This window comes from Ambystoma mexicanum, chromosome 3q (assembly GCF_040938575.1).
Source record: "Ambystoma mexicanum isolate Mex_15411 chromosome 3q, UKY_AmexF1_1, whole genome shotgun sequence".
In the NCBI taxonomy this organism is placed as follows: Eukaryota; Metazoa; Chordata; class Amphibia; order Caudata; family Ambystomatidae; genus Ambystoma; species Ambystoma mexicanum.
Genome location: NC_090926.1, coordinates 181,946,619 through 181,967,830, shown reverse-complemented (window position 1 = coordinate 181,967,830; position 21,212 = coordinate 181,946,619). Strand labels below are relative to the sequence as shown.

General features: G+C 46.7%; 1 protein-coding gene across 3 annotated transcripts in view; it reads left to right on the top strand.

Annotated features, from left to right (window-relative positions):
- DIP2B (disco interacting protein 2 homolog B) overlaps positions 1-21,212 on the top strand; it is a 1,149,028-nt gene that overhangs the window by 864,579 nt on the left and 263,237 nt on the right. For all 3 annotated transcript variants that reach the window (XM_069653448.1, XM_069653447.1, XM_069653449.1), the window contains exon 29: positions 7,206-7,315. In XM_069653448.1, the coding sequence (XP_069509549.1) occupies positions 7,206-7,315 (110 nt within the window). The remainder of the gene's footprint in view (positions 1-7,205; positions 7,316-21,212) is intronic.

Below are 21,212 nucleotides of genomic sequence, written 5' to 3'. Positions count from 1 at the left end.
CATGTGTTCAGTGGACTTCACACTAGGGATAGTATTACTGGCATGCCTTGGCGACACCCTTTTTCGAGGAGTTTCGAAAGCAACAACAAATACTCTGCAGCTTTCACTAGATGTCGGCTTATGCATAGCATATGAATCTAAGCAGATACGAGCATCAGAAATATAATTCCGATGAGTAATGTATTATATATATATATTTCTGAGGCTTGTGGAATCTGCTTAGATCACATGCTGTGCATAGGCCGACATCTAGTGGAAGCTGCGGAGTATTAGTTTGTTTTTCGAAACTCGAAAATGGGCGTCGACACAGGCCGTGCCAGTAATACTATCCCTAGTGTGACGTCCACTGTACCCAAGATCCCTCACGCGTCAAGGATCCTCAGATTGTTTTTTTTTTTCCGCCATACTGGTCGGAAGCATTTTGCGGAGTCCCCTGGCCTTAGCCATACTTTTGCTAAAATATTAATTTATTTACATCCTTCCCCATCCCAACGTCGAACTTCGACACTCGACGCCGGCTGGAGAAGAAATCGACCGTCGGCTGCTGCACGATGGATTTGGGCCTCGGAAGGCCTCTGGCCTCGGCCCGGGCCTGAGAAGGCCTCTGGCCTCGGCCCTGCAAGTAGGGAGAGTGGGGGGGTTGTACATGCTCTACACTCTTGGTATATAGGTACACCTTATACATTTCCTACACTTAACAGCCCGCTGCCTCAAGGTGCGTATGGAGGGTACCCCTTTTCAATTCTGCCCCAAGTGCAATCGCAAATACCCTTGGGTCGACAGGCACGCCACATGCAATCTCTGCTTGCCGAGGGACCACCCCGAAGCGAACTGCAGAGGGTGTAGTAGGTTTAAACCTAAGACACTTAAGGACCGTTTGACGAAGCGTTGGGCCCACCACGCCAGGCAGGTGGCCATGGCAGCGGAGGGCGCCTTCAGCGACGGCAGCGACGCCGTACTTTCGGACGGCGAGGGCATTATGGCGTCGTAAGACAGCCGAGCGCAAGTCCCTGACCTTGGAAGGTCGTCCGGCAGGGCGGCTCTGGGGAAGACCCCTGGCGACACAAGCGCTCCACACACTAAACACACGAAGTCCAACCGAGACTCGACGATGTCGAGTTCTCGGAAAGAGGCACAGACAGAACGGTCCGATTCGGTGTCCTCTGGGCGCTCTCGATCGAGATCGCCGCATGACTCCAGGCAATCATCCACTCTTGACAAGAGTGCCTCGCTCCCTAGGCTAACAGAGGTTTGATCGTCAGAGGACGAAGACGACTTCCACCCCCAGGCCGCGCTCCAGGAGTCAGAGCCCGCAGTCAAAATCAGCGAGGCCCCACGCTCGAAGGACAGGGACCCTACCCCCGATCCTCGACACCAGGTGTCGAAAACCTCCAGAGCAACAAAAGGACAGGGAAACATTTTTCCACTCACGGGGAGGGGGGGGAAAACAGCAGAAGAAGCAGCCTTTGCACTCTTCCACACCTGTGAAACACACCACTCCCCCTAAACAGACAGACAAGACCAGGTCTGCTGATATGTCTAAAACCAGCAAATCTACTCAAGATAAATCCCCGAGACTTGCTGAGAGAGTCATTCCCAGTTCTAAAAAATGGTCGAGTGAAGACATAGATAGGGTCATGTCAAGGTTGTCTTCTTTGGCTGATTTTTACGATACAAATCCAGACCATTTCCTTTCGTATGATCCACAAGGGGCGACACCCTCAGGCTCTAATGATCCTAACCCCCCCCCCCCCCCGAGTAAGAAGCCCCGGTTTGAGACACCTATGAGGTCTGCGGACCCCTTCGAGGTACAACCATACTCACGGCCATACTCACAGTATCAAGGAGAGACTTCCTTTGGTGAGGACCAAGAATTTGGCATGGTAGAAGAGCAAACCGGGACGGGCTACTATGGGGATGATGAGGACCAAGAAGAGGAAGAGGAAGACCCTGAAACCTACAGAGTAGATGCCCCGGTAGAGAAGGATGCCCCGGTTACCGACTCCCCTGTCGATAACCAACCCCTCCTGAACAAGGTTCTCGCACGAGCAGCAGAACATTTCCATATTGACACCCACGGTGTCCAGGAAGAGAGGGACTTCGACGAGGAGTTAGTGGGAGAAAGGAGGCCTGTTGCCCAGACCATCCCTATCCTTAAGTCTATTCTGCGAAGAATAGACCCGTCCCTGGTGAACCCGAACCTCACCAGAGCAGTCAATCCCAGAGTTGAAAAACGTTTCAGGGCAGCCCAGTCTGACCCTCTCTATATAAGAGGACATCTGAAGCCAGACTCCCTGGTTGTCACTAAGACTCGTAAGAGGGCTGGAACATCCTTGTCATCGTCCGAAGCTCCTCCAGACAAGGAGAGCAAAAATCTATATGGTTTCGGCAGGAAAGTAGCCTCAACGTCCGCCTATCAGGCAAGGATTGCAAAATCCACCACCCTGTTTGCCAGCTACAACTGCCATCAGTGGGAAGAAGTCGCGGCACTCATAGCCTCTGCACTAGAAACCTGAAAGGGTCAGTTAGCACGAATTTCCGCAGAGGGTAGAGCCGTGTCTGGTTGCATTTTAAAAGCAACTTTTGACGCCGCGGACAACGCAGGCAGATTGATAGCAGAAGGTACTGTTATCAAGAGACACGCATGGTTACGGCAGTCTGGTTTTAAGGCAGAAACCCAGGCATCATTGTTGGACAAACCGGTGGAAGCCGATCTGTTGTTTGGTAAGGTGTTCGAGGACGCGCTGAAGAATGCCAAGGACGCATACGAGACGCTCAAGTCCCTTGGCCAGTTAACCAATAAACCCCCTAACCAGAGAGGGAATGGTAATTTTCGTCGCCCACGCGGCCAAAATTCCCAGAGGATCAAAATATTCCCAGGGGCAGGGTACACAGTGGAACAACAGCCAACAGTCTACCCAGGGTTATGGCAAGGGTAATAGGAGAGGACATGGTAAAGGCAGAGGCAGCCCCACTAGAGGAGGCGGCACGCCTTCACCAAAGCAGTGACGCTCAGTTCAGGGTCCCTTCTCACGCAACCCCAATAGGGGGACGCATTTCCAACTTCACCCAGGCTTGGGAAGGGATCACATCAGACAGATGGGTGCTGTCAACAGTATCCGCAGGGCACTGTATAGAACTACTGCAGCGTCCCTGGAACCATCCTCCACGACAAAGAGTACACTCCTTAGAACATCAGAAGATTCTCCTCGGAATCGGCAATCTGCTAGCAAAGGGCGCGATAGAACTCGTCCCGGGACACCAGGTAAACAAGGGTATTTATTCAACTTACTTCCTTGTGCCAAAAAAAGATTTAACGCCCAGTATTGGACTTGCGGCCTGCCAACAAGTATGTCAAGCCCCAAAAGTTTTGAATGACTACGCTACAAGAGGTAATCTCCCTCCTAAAAAAGGGGATTACTTGGCAACCTTGGATATGAAAGATGCCTATTTTCATATTTCCATGTTCCCAGCGCACAGAAGGTACTTGCGCTTCAAGGTGGACAGTCGGCACTACCAGTTCAAGGTACTGCCCTTCGGGATAGCTTCGGCACCAAGGGTATTCACCAAGGTACTGGCGGTGGCAGCTGCACACCTACGCAGGGAGGCAATCCCGGTGTACCCTTACCTGGACGACTGGCTCATAACGGGGGAAACCCCAGTAATTTGCAGAACAAACATTCAAAGGACTATCGACCTCCTCCACGAATTAGGCGTCTCAATCAACGAGAAAAAGTCAAGCCTGGTGCCAAGCACCTCCAAACAGTTCCTAGGAGCAATCCTAGATACTCAAGAGGGGTTGACATTTCCTTCAGAGGAAAGAATTCGGAATATAATACTGCAAATTCCGCAATATCAGTCCGGTCACCAAATAACGGTATGCAAAGCAATGCGTTTGCTGGGCATGATGGCATCATGCATTTACCTGGTCCCCCACGCGCGCCTGCGTCCCATGCAGGAATGGTTTGCGAAACAGTGGTCTCAGGCAAGTGGTCAGTGGGACGATCTAGTGGTCGTTTCGTCAACACTAGTACAAAGCCTTCACTGGTGGACAAGAGAGAATCTTGCACAGGGGAAACCCTTTTACGATCCCGAAGTGCAGGCAGTAGTCACTACCGATGCATGTCTGACGGGGTGGGGAGCTCACCATCTCCACCAAACAGCTCAGGGTCTCTGGTCTCCCTCAGTAGCCAAGAACCACATCAACCTGCTAGAGCTTCTGGCAGTATTCAGAGCGCTTCAAGCGTTCGAGCCCTGCCTACTAAACCTGTCAGTGCAAATCCGGACGGACAGCACGACAGCCATGTTCTACCTGAACAAGCAAGCAGGGACTCGTTCGCCAAATCTTTCCAAGCTTGCCCAGAAAATCTGGATATGGGCACTCTGACGGAACATCTTCCTGTCATCACAACATGTTCCAGGGGAGCTCAATTCCCTAGCGGATGCTCTGAGCAGAGACTCCCTCCCAGAGGAACACAAATGGGTTCTACACAGAGAGGTCGTAGAAGATATCTTCTCTCAGTGGGGTTTCCCTACTATAGACTTATTCGCCACAAGCGAAAACGGACAATGCTCAGGATTTGCATCCAGGTTCCCCCAACCAGACTCCCAGGGGAACGCCCTGTGCATGAACTGGTCAGGGATGTTTGCGTACGCTTTTCCACCAACTCCTCATCAGGAAGGTGGTCAACAAGATGAACAGAGAGTCGATGACGCTCGTCCTAGCTGCTCCCATGTGGGCAAGACAACCGTGGTTCCCACACCTACGCAGGATGGCGGTGTGCGAGCCCATCAAACATCTGGCATGGTACAACCTACTGTCCCAGCACCAAGGTCAAACAGTGCATCAGCAACCCAACTCAATGAACCTGGCAGCATGGCTCCTGAGGTCATAGAGTTTGGACATCTCAATTTACCAAAGAGGTGTATGGACATCCTAAAGGAATCTAGGAAACCCAAACACAAGGCGCTGCTACTTTGACAAGTGGAAGAGATTCGTTATCTGGTGCCAGAGTAGACAAATCAACCCAGTTGATTGCACTCCTTCCACTATTGTTACATACATGCTCCACCTGCTAGATGCAGGATTGGTTTTTAACTCACTGAAAGTACACCTGGCAGCCCTGTCGGCATACACCACTTCCCATAACAAGGTCTCGTGGTGGAAAGTACCAGTAGTTAAAGCCTTCATGGAAGGAGTAAAGAGACTTCACCCTCCTATTTCAAACCCACCACCAGGGTGGGACCTTAATGTGGTGCGATCTAACCTCATGGGGCCCCCCTTTCGAGCCCCTGCATAAAAGCAGTCTCAAACACCTGACTTATAAAACGGCCTTCTTAGTAGCTGTTACTTCTATAAGCAGGGTCAGTGAAATTCAGGCTCTGTCATTGCAGGATCCCTTCTTTACTGCCCATAAAGACAAACTGGTTTTACGCGCACACCCTAGGTTCTCACCTAAGTTTATATCTAAATTCCACGTAAACCAGCCCATCGAGCTTCCGGCTTTCTTCCAGGACCCTCAAAGCTCGGCTGAGGTAAAACTACACACCCTCGATGTGCGTAGGGCGGTCCTCTACTATGTAAATAAGACCAGACCGCTAAGGAAAACAGATCAACTGTTTGTCTCCGTAGCTACAGGCAGAGAGGGGGATCGCGTCTCTAAAGGTGCCATCTCGAAGTGGATTATTAACTGTATCCAGCTGTGTTACTCACTCTCTGAAAGAACTCTGCCTTTCACGGCAAGAGCCCACTCTACTAGAGGCATTGGGGCCACTCTGGCTTTCATTGCAAATGTACCCCTTGACACCATTTGCAAAGCAGCTACTTGGAGCTCTATTCACACTTTTACTCAGCATTACTGCATTGACACCCATTCCAAGGCAGATACACAAGTGGGACAAGTGGTTCTAAGACACTTATTTGCTCATGACCCTTCTCACATCCTGCTTCCTTCAGGTACTGCTCGCTAATCTATGCACAGCATGTGATCTAAGCAGATTCCACAAGCCTCAGAAGGGATACATTACTCACCGTAATCGTATTTCTGATGCTTGTATCTGCTTGGATTCACATGTGACCCACCCATCCTCCGCTCTAAGAGAAGGCGCATGGTTGCTTGTAGTCTTACCTTTCTACCTGCTTGGATTATCTGTACTCATGCTACTCCTCATGCTACCTCATGTCAGAAAAAAAATACAATCTGAGGATCCTAGACATGTGAGGGATCTTGGGTACAGTGGACGTCACACTAGGGATACTATTACTGGCACGCCCTGTGTCGACGCCCATTTTTGAGTTTCGAAAAACAAACTGTAATACTCTGCAGCTTCCACTAGATGTCGGCCTATGCACAGCATGTGAATCTAAGCAGATACAAGCATCAGAAATACGATTACGGTGAGTAATATATTTTAGAAGTAGAGCGGCAGTCGCCGCTCCTTAGATAAGGCGTCTGTACCTAGTTCCATAGGAAACCTGAAAATTGAATAAATAACTTTTGACTGATATCTTGCAAACAAAAAGTTTGCCATGCCCGCCCTGCCTCTTGATCTCCACCCCCTTGCCCTCCCAGACTGGACACTTTGGGAAAGATTTGTTAACAAAATTGAAAAGTTAATAGGAAAGTAAAAGTTTATGCCTATTCGCATTCCTTTTCCCATAGAGAATAACTCAATTTTGTGTATATATATATATATGACACCGTTGCATTGGGTGCCAAGGAAGGCACACGTCAAGGGATCTCAACACAGAAAACACATGGCAGCGACGCCGGCTGGTGAAATATATCCAAAATGATAAATCTGTAGCCGGAACATCCATTAGAAAGAACATTACTGCAGTTATTTATTTTTAGTCTTTCCTAACAATGCAACACACACATTCTTCACCGCTTTTCACTTTTTGTTAAACATTTCTGTTCATTCAGCCAGCAGACACCTTTGTTGGGAGGGGCGATTGTTGTTGGCCACACAAGTGGATGCACATGCACCGTCATGCCAATTGTCATTGATTAGTTGTGGGACTTGAGGACACTCACTCACTAAATCGTACACATCTAAATTCGGTGTGAGCTTTTCTTCCAAGCTCTAGGTTTGAGAATCATGTGTCTTGTCTTTTCTACTTCACGTTTAGAATGGCTGAGTGATTATATTAACCAGATATTAACCAGAGCTATCTTTAGAACTGAACTCCATTATCATTTCAGATGATCTTGCCAGGAAAAGACCACCTCAGGTTTACAAGCCGCCTACTCCAGAAATGTTGGCATACCTGGACTTCAGTGTCAGCACAACTGGCATGCTTACAGGAATTAAGGTAGGGCTGATTTCATAACTGCAGGAACTTGACATATTGATGTGTTTATATCAGAGCATATTTGTATTTTGTCATTTACTTCCAGTGAATAACCAAATTACATTTAAGTACATGAACACCTGCAGCATCATTTCCAAGCAATAAACGTGTAGAACAATGAGAATGGCCTGCTGGGTTGCTCAGAGCACATCTGTGCATTCAGGTGAAAGCATGTTCCTTTGAGAACTACAATTGCCGACTTTGTGTGGGTTTAGAGTTTATGCTGCACCCCAAATGCCCCTTCAATTAGTCTTTTTTTCCAGTGACTATTAAGTGTTTTATTACAAAAGGTAAACCACAAATGTACTTGTTAGGACAGTTATTCTGAAGTCCAGCTAATGACTATATAATACCAAACTTATGAGGCAGTACATAAATCCACTCTTAGTATAAGGCTGTACCACTTGAGGATGGAGGTAGCACGGACAGAGCAGTCAGGTTTATCTTAGGCGGGAGAGAGGGATGTAGCTTGGCACAGAGAAATTGTAGCATACATATGGTCCAAAGAAACACAAACACTGTGTTGTAAAAATAAAGGGTTTATTAAAATACAAGTAGGCCAAGTAAAATCTTGGTTGAGTAAGTACTATAACATCATATAAACACAATCCTAAAAACCAATTCAATACCTATGGTATGCAAAACCAAGGTATAAACTTATTTAGAGGAGCCAGAAGGAAGTCCAGGTAAGTCAAACCTAAGGTTATACATTCAGGATAGTAATATACTATTCTTGGGGAATAAAACCAGGTTAGAAATACTTTTAGTATTGTTAGGACAGTTTTTCTGAAGTCCAACTATGGGCTTAGTAAAACCATTCAACTGAGGCAGTACAAGACTCCACTCTTAGTATGAGGCTGTACACCCTGAGTTCATGGTAGCATAGACCGAGCAGCCAGGCTTATATTAGGAGGGAGAGAGGGCTGTAGAATCAGTACACATGAAATTGTAATACAAATGGTCTAAAGAAACACTATGTATGTAAAAATAAAGGATTTATTTAAATACAGGTAGGCCCAGATAAATCTAGGGGTAAGTAATCACTAAAACATTATATGGAATCACATTATAAAAGCACAACACTATACTTGAAAGTACACAGACCCAAGTATAGACCTTATTAGAAATACCTAACAGTAGTTCTAGGGATGTCAAACCCTTTTCATACACACTCAGTATAGGTCAAGCCTATTCTTGTGGAGTAAAAACCAATGGTTCCTTTCAGATTACATTCGGTAATGCAAGGGCAATAGACCCTTCCAATTGTATAATGATTCTCAGTACAAATCACTTAATCAGTGAACTGGACAATATATTAAGGTGAATAGTGAAAAACGTATTCTAGGTGCATTAAAAACCTATAACTACTTTTGTGATAATAGTTATACTAGGTGAGTAAAACCTAAGGATGTGATATACAATTACAGGTGCTTTTGAAATCCGGAAGCCCCAGATAGGTAAGCAGTAACTCTTGTAACTTATTTTTGGGTGGCACACAGCTAACACAAGGTAAGTAAAACCCACATACTTTGCTTAACCTCACAATGAATGGGAAAGTAAAACCCAATGTTACACTTTTTTTGAATGACTCAGTTATTCTAGGTAGGCAACAACCTAATGTCTACTTATTCTGGACAGGGTAGCAGCAAGTCAGGGGAAGCAAGACCCATTTGGGGGACATGCATACTATTACACTCAAAGGACTAATCTGGTGATACCATCACTTTACCTTTGGGAAGAGGCACAACCTAATCACAGGAGAGTAAGTACCTTCACATCTACTTTCTATTAGACTAGCAAAACAGTTCCTAAGGAAGAAAAGATGTTAACCATACTTTTAAGAATAGTGCATCACACATCCAAGATCAGTAAGAATGTTTGCAACTGTTCACTTTTAGAATTACAGTTACCAACCAACTCTTTACAAGTAAGTCACTTTTAAACACTTATTTTCTTTTCTAGGCAAAAGGCCCAATCCTTTCAAAGTCTTTCCCATTTTCTTGGAGTGTTGGGTAGAATTGGGACCACCACATACAATTAGGACTACAGGTATAAGCAAAACCAACCTTTGATAGAAGCGTGTACTACAGTTTTTGGTAGCGAGCTGAGCTGCCAGGCTTATCTCAAGAGGGAATGCGAGCATTACAAGGATGTTACACAGAGGTTTTACAATCACAGTGGTTCAAGTAGAGACACTCAAGGTAAGTGGTAAAACACTTATTAATAACACAATCATTTAGAAAACATTCACTAGAAGGAGGCAACTTAATATTATACACAAACACACTTCAATACTGAACCAATATGTGTCAGAGTAAATTAGGCTCTCCTGAAATGGGAGCAAAATTACATTTAAGTTACTTAAATGGGAGTAAAAGGCACAAGTTAATGGAATAGATCACAAATACTTTCTTAGGCAGTGCAAATAGTTTGTTCACTAGAGGACTCGATTCCGTTCAATAGGCCTATGCCAAAGTCAACGGTAAAATCTTTGCCAAAGTTCTCAGAAGTAGTTTGTACGAAAAAGAATCATATGTTGGGTCACAAGCTGATTAGGCCTGTAAATTGGGAAAGTTCCACGAACTTCCACCACGAGAGATACGTTCTCTCAATTCGGGTTGGCACAGTACCTTAATATGAAGAAAAGATGCAGCTGAAGACGTTGGTTCCTGGCAGTTCTGCAGATCTCACAGTTCCTGGGCCTCAGTCGTGGGGACAAGAGGGAGGACGTCGGGTGACTCCTGCACGGGATCGTCTGAAAATGCTGACAAAATGGAGTTACTTCAGTTAGAGTAGCTGTAGTCAAGCACACAAGCTGGTGTCCTTCCCCTTGGTTAAACCTAACCGGCTCCGAGAATGGTATCCAGGTGGCTTACGAGTTGATTGGTCCCACCAACTCAAAGGAAGATGTCGTCCTTGAAGGGGCTTCTCTGTTGCGATGAACTTGGCAATTTGGACCTGCAGCAGGGCTTCACCGGGCAAACCAATGGTCCACGAGTTGCAGCAGCCATCCTCTTCCAGCTCTTATTCGCTTCTTTCGTTCCAGTGGTCGACTCTTCTTTCCAGTCCAAGAGACTCGCCTTTTAAGCAGTTCTCTCCCTTTCATTCCAGCCTAGCTGTCACTCACTCAGCAGGGTGGCTGTCCTTGCCGGACTTTCAGCCAGCCAATCATGCCAGAGTGCATTTGGGTCTCCTAGGAGACTAAGCACAGGGGCACAGGGAGTTTCGGGCACCTGCCTCACTTCCTACCCACCCCAGACATTCAGGCGCCAGATGCGGTCTTCAGTCCTGAAGCCTGCCAAAGGCATAGAAACAAAGGGACCAAACCTGGTTTGGCGCGCAGAGACAAACTCTAGAAGGACCTTGCCAAAAGAAACTGCGAAAAAAGACGACCGGGACCTGTTTAAACAAAGGGGCTTAAGGCGCCATCTTGAAAAACATGGCTCCCTCGATTTTTACCTACGGGTGTTCGCGGTTGGGAAAAATCATGCTAGTGTGTTGTAAACCCACTGCCACCAGCCATTTCGATAGATAAGGGTAGCATTACATGAGTATTTAGACACAGGGGATAGTAGCTTTGTTTGTTTATTTCTTTATTTATATGCGCGCCAGACCCAGAGGTATCGGGGCGCGAGGACAAGAATACTTTAAGCTTACAGGTTACAAGATTACATATTTACATAGATACAGAGTAATACAAATAAAACACTAGGTACATTTACATTACAGGTGTGAATTCACATTAGTCGAGCAGAGTACAGTTGAGTTACACAGACAGTTAGCAAGTAAAGCTAGGGCTACAGATCATTACCTTTAAGCCAGTTGAGGGTATTTAATCTAAAGTGTGGGTAGGATTGGTCAGTTCTTAAAGTCGGCGGTAGGAGTTCCACGAATGTACCGCTTTCACAGGGAAACTATTCCCTCCAGTTGTAGACATTCTAAAGTTGGGTACTAACAGGCAATTGCCATAGGCTGTTCTAGTAGGTTTAGTAGAGACTCTTCTTTTGAATCTCTGTCAGGTATTTCGGTGCAAGATTGAGGCATTTAAAGGTTAGGGATGCTGTTTTAAGTTTGATTTTGTCCACAGTGGATAGCCAGTTGTATTGTCTTCAAATTGTTGTGTTCTCTTTTGGAAATTTCTAATGCTGCTCTAAGGGCGTTATTTTGCAATATTTGCATTTTCTGAGTGATGTATTTGTTGGTTGTATGTGACTTGTTCGAAATACAAAGTATCAAATGCCTTTTTTTTCCGACACAAAGTGCCGGAAAAAAAAGGTTTTTAATGCTTTTTTATTTTTTTTATGGGGTGATTCCCAGCACCCCCTGTTTTCTTTTTTAAAAAACTTTTTTATGCATACTAAACTAAAAAATATATAAATAAATCAATAAAGTATTCAATCCTTTTTTTTCCAAACTATTACTGGACACCGTATTTGTTAGATCCCAGGTAGAGAGCGTTTGCAATAATCCAACTTCGATAGTACAAGTGCTCTTGCCAAAGTGGTGCAACTGATTGTAAAGAGGTATGGTTTTGCTGATCTCATCAACTCGCACGTGTAGGCTGTGGATGATGCCATAGCATTCACCTGTTTGGCCATAGTAAGGCAAGAGTCGAGGTAAAAAACAAGTGTTTTTACCTCTTTGGCAACTTTAATAGAGTGGCAGTCTATGACGAAGGCTGTGTAGTCCTGGCTGAGTTTAATATTTGGTGTAGTCCCCAGTATGATGAGTTCCGTTTTGTCATCATTCAGGCATAGACCGTGAAGGTAACCCCTCCAGCACTTTATTGTAAGATGGTGTGTGCTGGGTCTAGGAATCCGGAAAGACTAGTAAAGTCAATTTCACTTTGCATTCTCTAGGGAACAATAGTTCATCCCAGAGAAGGTATTTAAAACTTTTGGAAGTCTAAAAGACATCCTTGTGTCACTGCATTGAGGGTGCTGTGCAACACACATGAAAAGATGCCTTTGGAGTTATTTAAAACTCCATAATCAGAGAACACAAAATGTAAAACACACATCAAAACACATGAAATAGTGGGAAAAAAGGCTCACTCCTTCCAGGTAAAAAAATCAAGTCCTCAAAATCCAGCAAAGTTGCTGGGGGTCTCTAAGGTGAAGGGAATTAGCACATTTATGAGAATTATCCCTAACATGTAGCATGAGTGTTCTCAGTGGCAGAGGGGGGGGTCACTAGGACTAATGACCAATAGGCAGTGTCAGAATAGGTTCTTTAGTCAGAGTTCCTTAGGAAAACTTGGCAAACAGGTGAGGACTTAACTTCTGAGTTAAAAGAGGGTCCAGGGGCTTCACAGAAGACACCCTAGCAGGATTCTAGCAGTGGGACAACCCACAGCTACACAGAAATCCTAACAGGCTTAAGGTAAGTACGTACCCAAGCCAAAACAGTACCTCAACATTGAAGAAGATTTTGCAGCAGGAGAACTTCAGGGGCTGCATCCAATACCTGGTCATTGGGTTCCTTGTCGTGGAGACTGAAAACAAGACCTCACAAGGGACTTAGCAGCAGGGATCGATGAAGAAGACTCTAGGCAAGGTTTCCATCGCGGCTGAATGCGGTTCTGCGGATTTGGCGACTTTTCAAGGAGCACAGAAGAAGACAGAAAATCGCAGTTGAATTCTTCTCGTTTTAAAGGTCCAGCACTCTGGTGAGGGGACTTTTCGGGCTCGATTCATGTCTCTGGAGATCCACCAGGATGCCCACTGAGTTTCAGCAAGATTCGGAATTCGGAAGCCTGTGCACCGCACAATGGCACGAGGTCCCGGGGTATTGCAACAACTAAAGGTTGCAGCAACGCGTGGGATGGCTCAAAATGCAGGTGGTCTTGAGTCTCGTGGGTCTCACCAGGCTCGGGGTCGTTGTTTTGGGAGTTCCCAGGTCGATTGGAAGGAAGGGCTACGGCAGGCTCTCCGTTCACTGGAAATAGTTTCAGCCGCGTTGCCTTCATCTTCCTCTTAGGTTTTGGTTCCAGTGGTCGACTTTTCTTCAGCTTCCAGATTCGCAGTATTTATCAGGAATTATAACACAACCTCTGCATTCTCTCACCGCATTTTACAAGAAGGGGCGGTCTGGTTGTCCAATCAGGACAGCCAAGCCCCCACTCCCAGCCCCCCTCACCCAACTAGGATTTGTCCCCATTCAAGCAAGGCGTAAGACAAAGGGCTGGGGAGTTTTGGACTCCTCCCTCACTTCCTGCCTTCACAGACAGACTGGAGCCTGGCGGGGAGTCCAGGTAAGTATCCCAAGCCAGACTATTAGGGAGGATTCTCAGAAATGTGCCAATTCCCTCTACCTTTCAGACCCCCAGCAACTTTGCTGGATTTGAGGACTTTATTTTTTAAACCTGGAGAGAGTGAGACCCATTTTTTCCACTCATTTATTTTAATGTGATTTCTGAACTCGCATCTTCTACTACTCACAAGTCTAACAGCTTGTGGCCCTACATTGATTCATCTTTTTCTTCAAAGACATCTGAAACATTGTGCAAAGACTTTTCTACTTACCTTCAAAGAAGTGCTTCAGCCCATATAGACTCTTGCCTATTGACTTTGGCTTAGCTTGTTTTAACTGAATGACTCTTATTGGGGTATCAAAGTATTTGCCTGCTTAAGAAATATTTGTGGTATCTTGTTTACTCTAATAATCGTTTCCCTTTGTACTTGCTCTTAACTAATTCTGAATGCCAACAGTAATGCATCAATTGGTAGGGTGCTGTTGACATTAGTCACCTGAGGGTGTAGGTCTCTGCTGTATGCCATCCCAAATGGGCATTTACTAATTCTGAACTTAAGAGTGTATCATTTTGAAGGATATTTGTGTGGTGTTTTAGAGTGCTCCCTTCTGAAGAAGGCTTATATTAACTGACTGGTAAAGGAATTAATAATGGTTCTCATCAAGAAGCCCTGTGTGTAAGTGTTTGGTTGAATACCTGTCACTGTGAAACTCTGTGTAACTCCCCTACAGTTCACATTGACCCCTATTGAGATAAGTCTGGCTACTCGTCCACACTACCAACCTGTTTAGTACAGACTTATACCAAAGGTTCGGTTGCTATTGCCAGGCGGTCAGGGTTGTTGTAGTACACCCTAAGAATACAATCTTGCCTAACACAGACCGATATCTTGGGAGAAAAGAGCTTCTGAGCGGATCCCTTCATGATACAACAGTATAGGACCCGGTGCCTTGATTCTTGGTCTGGGGACGAAAGAACTGGACACTGGATGGGAACTTGCAACAGCAGTCGTCAGAGGAGGTTTACAGCAAAGATTTAATCACAGATTATCGTGGCTCTGTGGATTTGGCCCCCTTTTACAGTAGCCAGAAAAAACGAAATGTTGCTGTTTGGTTTCTCTGCACTCTTGGTCCTGCACTCTGGTTAGGGTACTTCAGGGATTTATACTGTTTCTCTGAAGATCCAGCAGGAGTCCACCATAGTTTCAGCTGTCTTCAGAGGACCATGCACTGCACTCAGGCTCGAGGTTCTAGGGTATTGGCGGTTTGCAACCCAACAAGTTCACAGCACGTTGTGGGATAGCTCAAAATGCAGTTCTTCTTGAGACTAGTGGATCTTATCAGCCTCTGGGTAGGAGTCGTGGTATCCGGGACCCCCAGGTCGATGGGAAGGAAGGGTTGCATCAGGCTCCGGTCACACAGCAGGGTCTCCGGTCGCTGGAAATTGCTACAGATGCCTTTTCTTAATCTTCCTCTTCAGATTCAACTTCAGTGGTTGACTTGTCAGAAGCTTCCAGGTTTGGAGTATATATCAGGAACTACAGCACAACATTTACAATCTCTTCCGGCAGTTTATAGAAAGGGGTGGTCTGGCATCCAGTCAGGACAGACAGCCCCCCATTGGGAACTGGTACCTTTCAGGCAAAGACAAAGGGCTGCAGAGTATTGGACTCCTCCCTCGCTTCCTACCTTCTCAGACACTGGAGTCTAGGCGGGGAATACAAAGGATTGCCATCGAAGATAAAACTTAAACCGATGTCGTTCCTCCTTAGAATGACAGGGGAAGACCTCAGAAACAATAAGCAAATGAGAAATGGCAAAAAAGAGCCCACCATTCTACCAGAATGGTGTCGCTTCTGTGCATTGCAGAGGCTGATTTAGCAGCCTGCCAGAAATAAGACTTAATAAGTAATTAAGGTAAAACCACAGCCACCAGCCATTCAGTAAACTTGCAATTGTAACAATGTTACAGGTAAGTGGTAAAGTGGGTACATTGGATCCCCCAGCACTCCACTTAAGGTTTGTTGGTTCACTATATAAAATGTAAAGGGGATGAAAATCCCTCTTTACCCCTTGGGAACAGTAGTTCACCCAAGTACATTAATAGAAATTACAAAGGGGAGCCCATAGGGGCAACCCAGCCGAAGGCCAAAAGTTGCAGATATATTTGACGCACATGTACACAAGTCTTTCTAAAAATGACAAGACAAGGAGGGGGAAACAAAAAGGACAAAACAATGATCTTGCTAGGCCTTGTGACTTTCAGATCGCGCAAGAGCAAGGAAGGGGGGAGGGGAGAAGTGCTGAGGGTATGGGAGGATGGAGAAGTGCGGGACAAAATAGAAAAACAAGAGTGCAGTCAGCAGGTGGCAAGTGCTGGAATTAAGTGCAGCCAAGGGGTGGCAAATAAGTGCAAGGGAGGGGACTGTAGGGTTACAGATGTAGACCACAAGTGCAGGGAAGCCAAGAGGCAGTGCGGGATTGCAGCTGGACAGGCAAGCACCTGGGCCGAATTCAGACGGTGACCAGTGCATGGAACAGGCAGGTGATCAGTAAGGTAGAGGAAGACAGAAGGCAGAAGCAAATATGAAGGTCTTGAGTTGCTTCTGGAATCGGAGATGGTTCTGCTCAAGTTTCAGAGCTGCAGGGATACTGTTCCAGAGGGAGCACCAAGCCGAAGAAAGGGATCTGCCCCCAACACTCTACTTGGAAAAGCGACTGACCCTGTGAGTTGGAGGTGGATGAGTTGATAGCTCGATAAGGCAGATATTTAGGAAGAGATAGTTGGAAGTAGTCTGGTCCCAGACCCCAGAAAACCTTGTGGACAATGCAAAGGGTCTTGAACTTGATCCTTGCCACCACTGGGAGCGTGTGAAGGGATTTCAGAGCTGGAGAGATACGTTCCGTGGGCTTGAGGCCAAGGACAAGGGTTACAGTCCTGTTCTGGGTGATTTGTGGAGGACGGAAAGTAGAGGCTGAAAGATTTAGGAAGAGGCTATTGCAGAAGTGCAACCTAGAGAGAACCCGATCTCTGGAGACAGTGACATTCTGGGGGAAAGTGAGGAAGGGAAGAATACCTCTGAGGAGGTGCAGCTGGTAGCTTGTCTTCTTAGAGACGTCGGAGAGGTGAGCAGAGAAGGAAAGTGTTGCGTCGAAGGTGACCCCGAGGTTCTTAGCCTCACAGGTAGGAGAAAGAAAGGGGCCCATGGTGGGCGGCCAGAGTGAGAGGCAACGAGTTTCGATGAGGTGTATCTCAGTCTTACTGGCATTAAGGCAGAGATGATTGGCGGTACACCACTCCTGAATTGCAGAAAGACAGTCTGGAATGAGAGGAGGAGTAGAGGCGGCTGAGGGGAGCCTGAAGGAGAGCAGTGTCATCTGCATAGTACTGGAAGTTGGAACAGAGGGCGGCTGTGCAGTGGGCAAGAGTTGCCAGGTATTGGTTGAACAGCCAGGGTAGACCCCTTGGGAATACCACAGGTAGCGAGAGAAAGATGGAGGAGAGCAAGGACCCCAGTTGGACCAGAGAGGGTCGATAAGTGAGAAAGGAGGTCAGCCAGGCAAGGGCCTGATCAGTGATACCTAGGTTTTCACGGAGCCGGTTGAGCAGAATGGCATGGTGGGCAGTATCGAAAGCGGAGGAAAGATAGAGGAAAAGGAGGACAGAAGGAAGGTTAGAACTGCCCTCCAAAATCCCTTATATTGTGTGGCGACCTGAATGCATCATGCCTAACATTACGAGGTAGAAAAGACATTTCTTTTTTTAAAGCCACCTACTGAAATAAGAGGATCTCTGTGGTCAACATTGATGGTCTCATATGACCTACACAATCTCCATACGTTACCAGTAATAGAGTTAATACCTATATGGGAAAGAGGGGGGTTAACTGCCACGATTGATCACATTTTTGTGTCCAAAGAACTGCTTCATTTCATCGCTGACTTCAAGGTAATCCGGACCAAGCATAGCAACCACAATCTTTTGCAGACAAGGTGGGTCACAAGAAACGAAATTCGAAGGAAAATGAGAGCCGAAGTTGAAGAGTGCTGTTGCAGAACTTGTGTAAGATTATCGGTACATGGTATTAAGAACTTAATTTTGAATGGATTGTGTCCTCCAATGTATTACACATCTTTGACATGTAATGTCCACAGCTGTGTACTTTGGAAAACTTTTTTCGCCAGAGGGCGACCTGCATCGATGGCGTTGGGTCGATGTCCCTCGAAGGCCTCCATCGAGGGTGCCATCACCGGATGTTATAAATAGGACGCACGGCGCCCGTAGCCTCAGTTCTGTTTTTTCCGCAAACGTATTTGCTTCAGAGACTTGTGAATATGTCTTCAACCCCTCCGACTCCGCGGTCTGGCTTCAAGACTTGCCGGGACTGCAACCAATCCGCATTGCATTTGTTTGTGGTGCTTGGGCGAGAGTGACGACACAGACGACTGTTCCAAATGCCAGTCGCTGACTGCTAAGGCCTTGCGGGAGCGTAAGGGGAAGCTTTAGGTAGGGGTTCTAAACCCAGTAAGTCCCATAAGTCTAAGTCCACTAAGTCCACTGAGGATTCGAGGGGCGACTCCCCGTGTCAGGAGTAGTACCGGGGATCTCTGTCCAGGAGTGGTTCCTGCCATTCGTTCTCCTCATCTCGGCATTCTAGGAAGCGTCGTCACTGATCGCCTTTCACGTCCTTCTCAGTGGATGGAGTCGCGAGGAAAGTGGCTTGTCCGATTTAAGTCCTCGACTCCGGAGGAATGGGCTGCCTTTAGAGAGCAGATGTTAGCAATTTTTTCAATCGCAGTGCACAGTTCCGTCCGCGCCTTCTGATGAAACCGGCAAGGAGCGGTCTCGTACCGTGGCTTGCACGCCATCGCTCGGGTCCTAAACGTGACTCATCAGGTAACCTTCGTGGTCCTGTTCGGGCAAGGCTAAGGATAATCGCAAGAGACTTGCTTCCAGGTCTCAGTACTCGTCTCCAGCGAGACCCCAGAAACCTGATAAGGGCTCAAGGTCAGCATCAGCGCCGTGTCCGTCTGTTACCGACGTCGAAGCTTTGCCTTCATTCCAGCCGTCGGTGGGGTTATCGACACCGAAGCCGTCGGTGCTCTGGACTTCAGCACCCTCAATGCCTTCGGGGCTTTTTGCCTGAAATTTACCGTTTGAGATCCCGGATACTGTGGTTCGTCCAAGGAAGGCTACTTCTAAGTCTGTCAGGCCTGCGGTGGACTCCAGACCCTCTTCTGTCCCGAGGCAGGGCTTTTACCTCCCTCTGGATGACCTATATGAGGAAAAGGAAAGGTCAGACTTTGATATGGACCCTGTTGAGCCTGATGTGTCTCAGTCTTTTCTGGAGACAGTCAATTGGAAGAGTTGAGGCAAACTCATGATGCCAGTGGTTTGGACACTTCTCCGGAAGTGGAATTTGGCAGGCCTGAGCCTGGGGCTCTTGCTGAGTCGTCCTACAGGAGGCTCATGGATAGGGTCACAGAGTATCTGGGCTGGTCCAGTCCTCCTGAAGCTTTTGTGCAAGATGATCTAACTGACATTTTAGATCAAGGTCCGTCCTCTGACCCAGTGTTACCTTTTCATCTCAAGCGTCTCTACAACGGCGACTAAAGTGCGCAATATGACACATCTTGGCTCCTCTTTACAGCAAAGCTGTTTTTCAACCCGTGGGTACATTAAAAAAAGACGGCATTCATTGCCGCGAGCCTGCAGTACTCCCAGCAGATCACATTGAAGCTCATTAGAGTCTCACAGGTACTTCAGAGGTACTTCATGGTGGTATGACCATCTACAAAATGGCACCACCGCACTCGTATGCCTGACATTGAAGTAATACCTTTGGGGCTGAACAAACGATTTATCATCCTGATGGGGGTATATTTTTTCTATTTCACCACCGAAACACCAGTTTTGCCACTGTCCATGCACGGGGGTTGTGACCACACCCGTGACAAGTGAATGTGGCTCGTTGCGCTTTTTACCACTCGCGACAGTGGATGGCCTATGTTGTGTATCAGCCGCATTCTTGTTGTGTATTAGCCTTATTCATATTAGCTCTGAGACCAGCATTTTTGTAGCATCAAACCGCAAAACAGTGCTTTGGCCGATTATCCGTATCTACAGACCGATGAAATCAGCATTAATTAGGTCAGGGACAGGTAGCTCTTCACGGCACAGCCAAGACTTCAAGCCCTATTGACAAATTCAGTCTGTGGACTACAACTAGCACTAATAACAGATGTGTGACCTTGAGCTACATTGGTTGCATTGTTGATTTTTCTAATTGCATTTCTTTATTCTGCAAATAATTGTTTGATGTTTTTCTGCAATACATCATCTCCAGACAATTTTCTGTTTTGTATATTTGTCATATTTGCTATATCAGTTTCACCAAAAAAAAGTTTTACATGTCATTTCTGCCTGAATGTTCTCATTTGTTGTGTATCATTGGTATAATAAAACATAGTTTTGAATGTGTTCTAGATCTGTTTATCTTGTCGCACTTGTGCCAACAAGCACATTCTGCACTACTAAATCATGTGATTTACTCACTGTAGCAACCAGTCTAGTAAATGCTGGCAGTTTATAAATTATTTGTTTAGCTTTGTTTACACGGGAACACCTCTTTGTCATTTAGTTCCTGGGGTTTTTGTAGTTCCTCTTTGTTACCACCTTTTCATCTGACATTACACAGAAGGGTGGCGGCTGCTTGGCAGTCACCGGAATCTCTTCCGGCTGTTAACAAATCGTTAACTAAAAAATACTTCCCTTCCGGTAGCGACCCCAGCTACCTTTTGTCTCACGACACCCGTAGATTCAGTTCTGTTTTTTCCGCGGATGTGTTCGCTTCGGAATCTCGGCGCGCCTCGGTTCTACTTGATTCATGATGTCTTCGTCTTCTACCCCGGAGTCGGGCTTCAAAAAGTGTCGGGACTGCGGTTCCAAAATGTCCATCACGGACCCGCATGATGTCTGCCTCTGGTGCCTCGGTGAGAGCCACGCCACAGACGACTGCGATGACTGCCAGTCCCTGACATCGAAGGCCTTGCGGGAGCAGAAGGCATCAACGCCGTCGGCACCATGTCATCTAGGGACTCTCTCGAGTCTCCGGCTTCGAAGAAGTCGTCAACGCCATCGGCGCCGCAGCCATCGAAGGACACTCTCGGGGCTCTGGCCTCGAAGCATTTGTCGAAGCAGTCGGCGCCTCGGTCGACGCCGATCCCATCGCCGCCCTCAACGCCTTTTGAGGAGAATTTACCAGAGGTGCCCCGGAGGGCTGTGGACGCTCAGAGAATGGCTCTCCACAAGTCTGTGAGGCCTGTTTTTGAGCCCTACTCTGTTCCTCCTCCCAGGGTGGATTTGTTCCAACCCTTGGAGTATATTTCAGAGGTGGAGGAAGGGTCTGATGAGGAGAGGGTTGTGCCTCCTAAGGTTCCTGATGACCTGTTGTCTGGTCAAAGCCAAATGGAAGACCTTTGTCATTTCTACATGACGCCAGTGGTTTTGATACCTCTCAGGAGGTTGAGTTTGGCAGGCCTGAGCCTGGTACGCATGCGGACTGTTCGTGTAGGCGTATCATGTCAAGGGTGACTGAGTACTTGG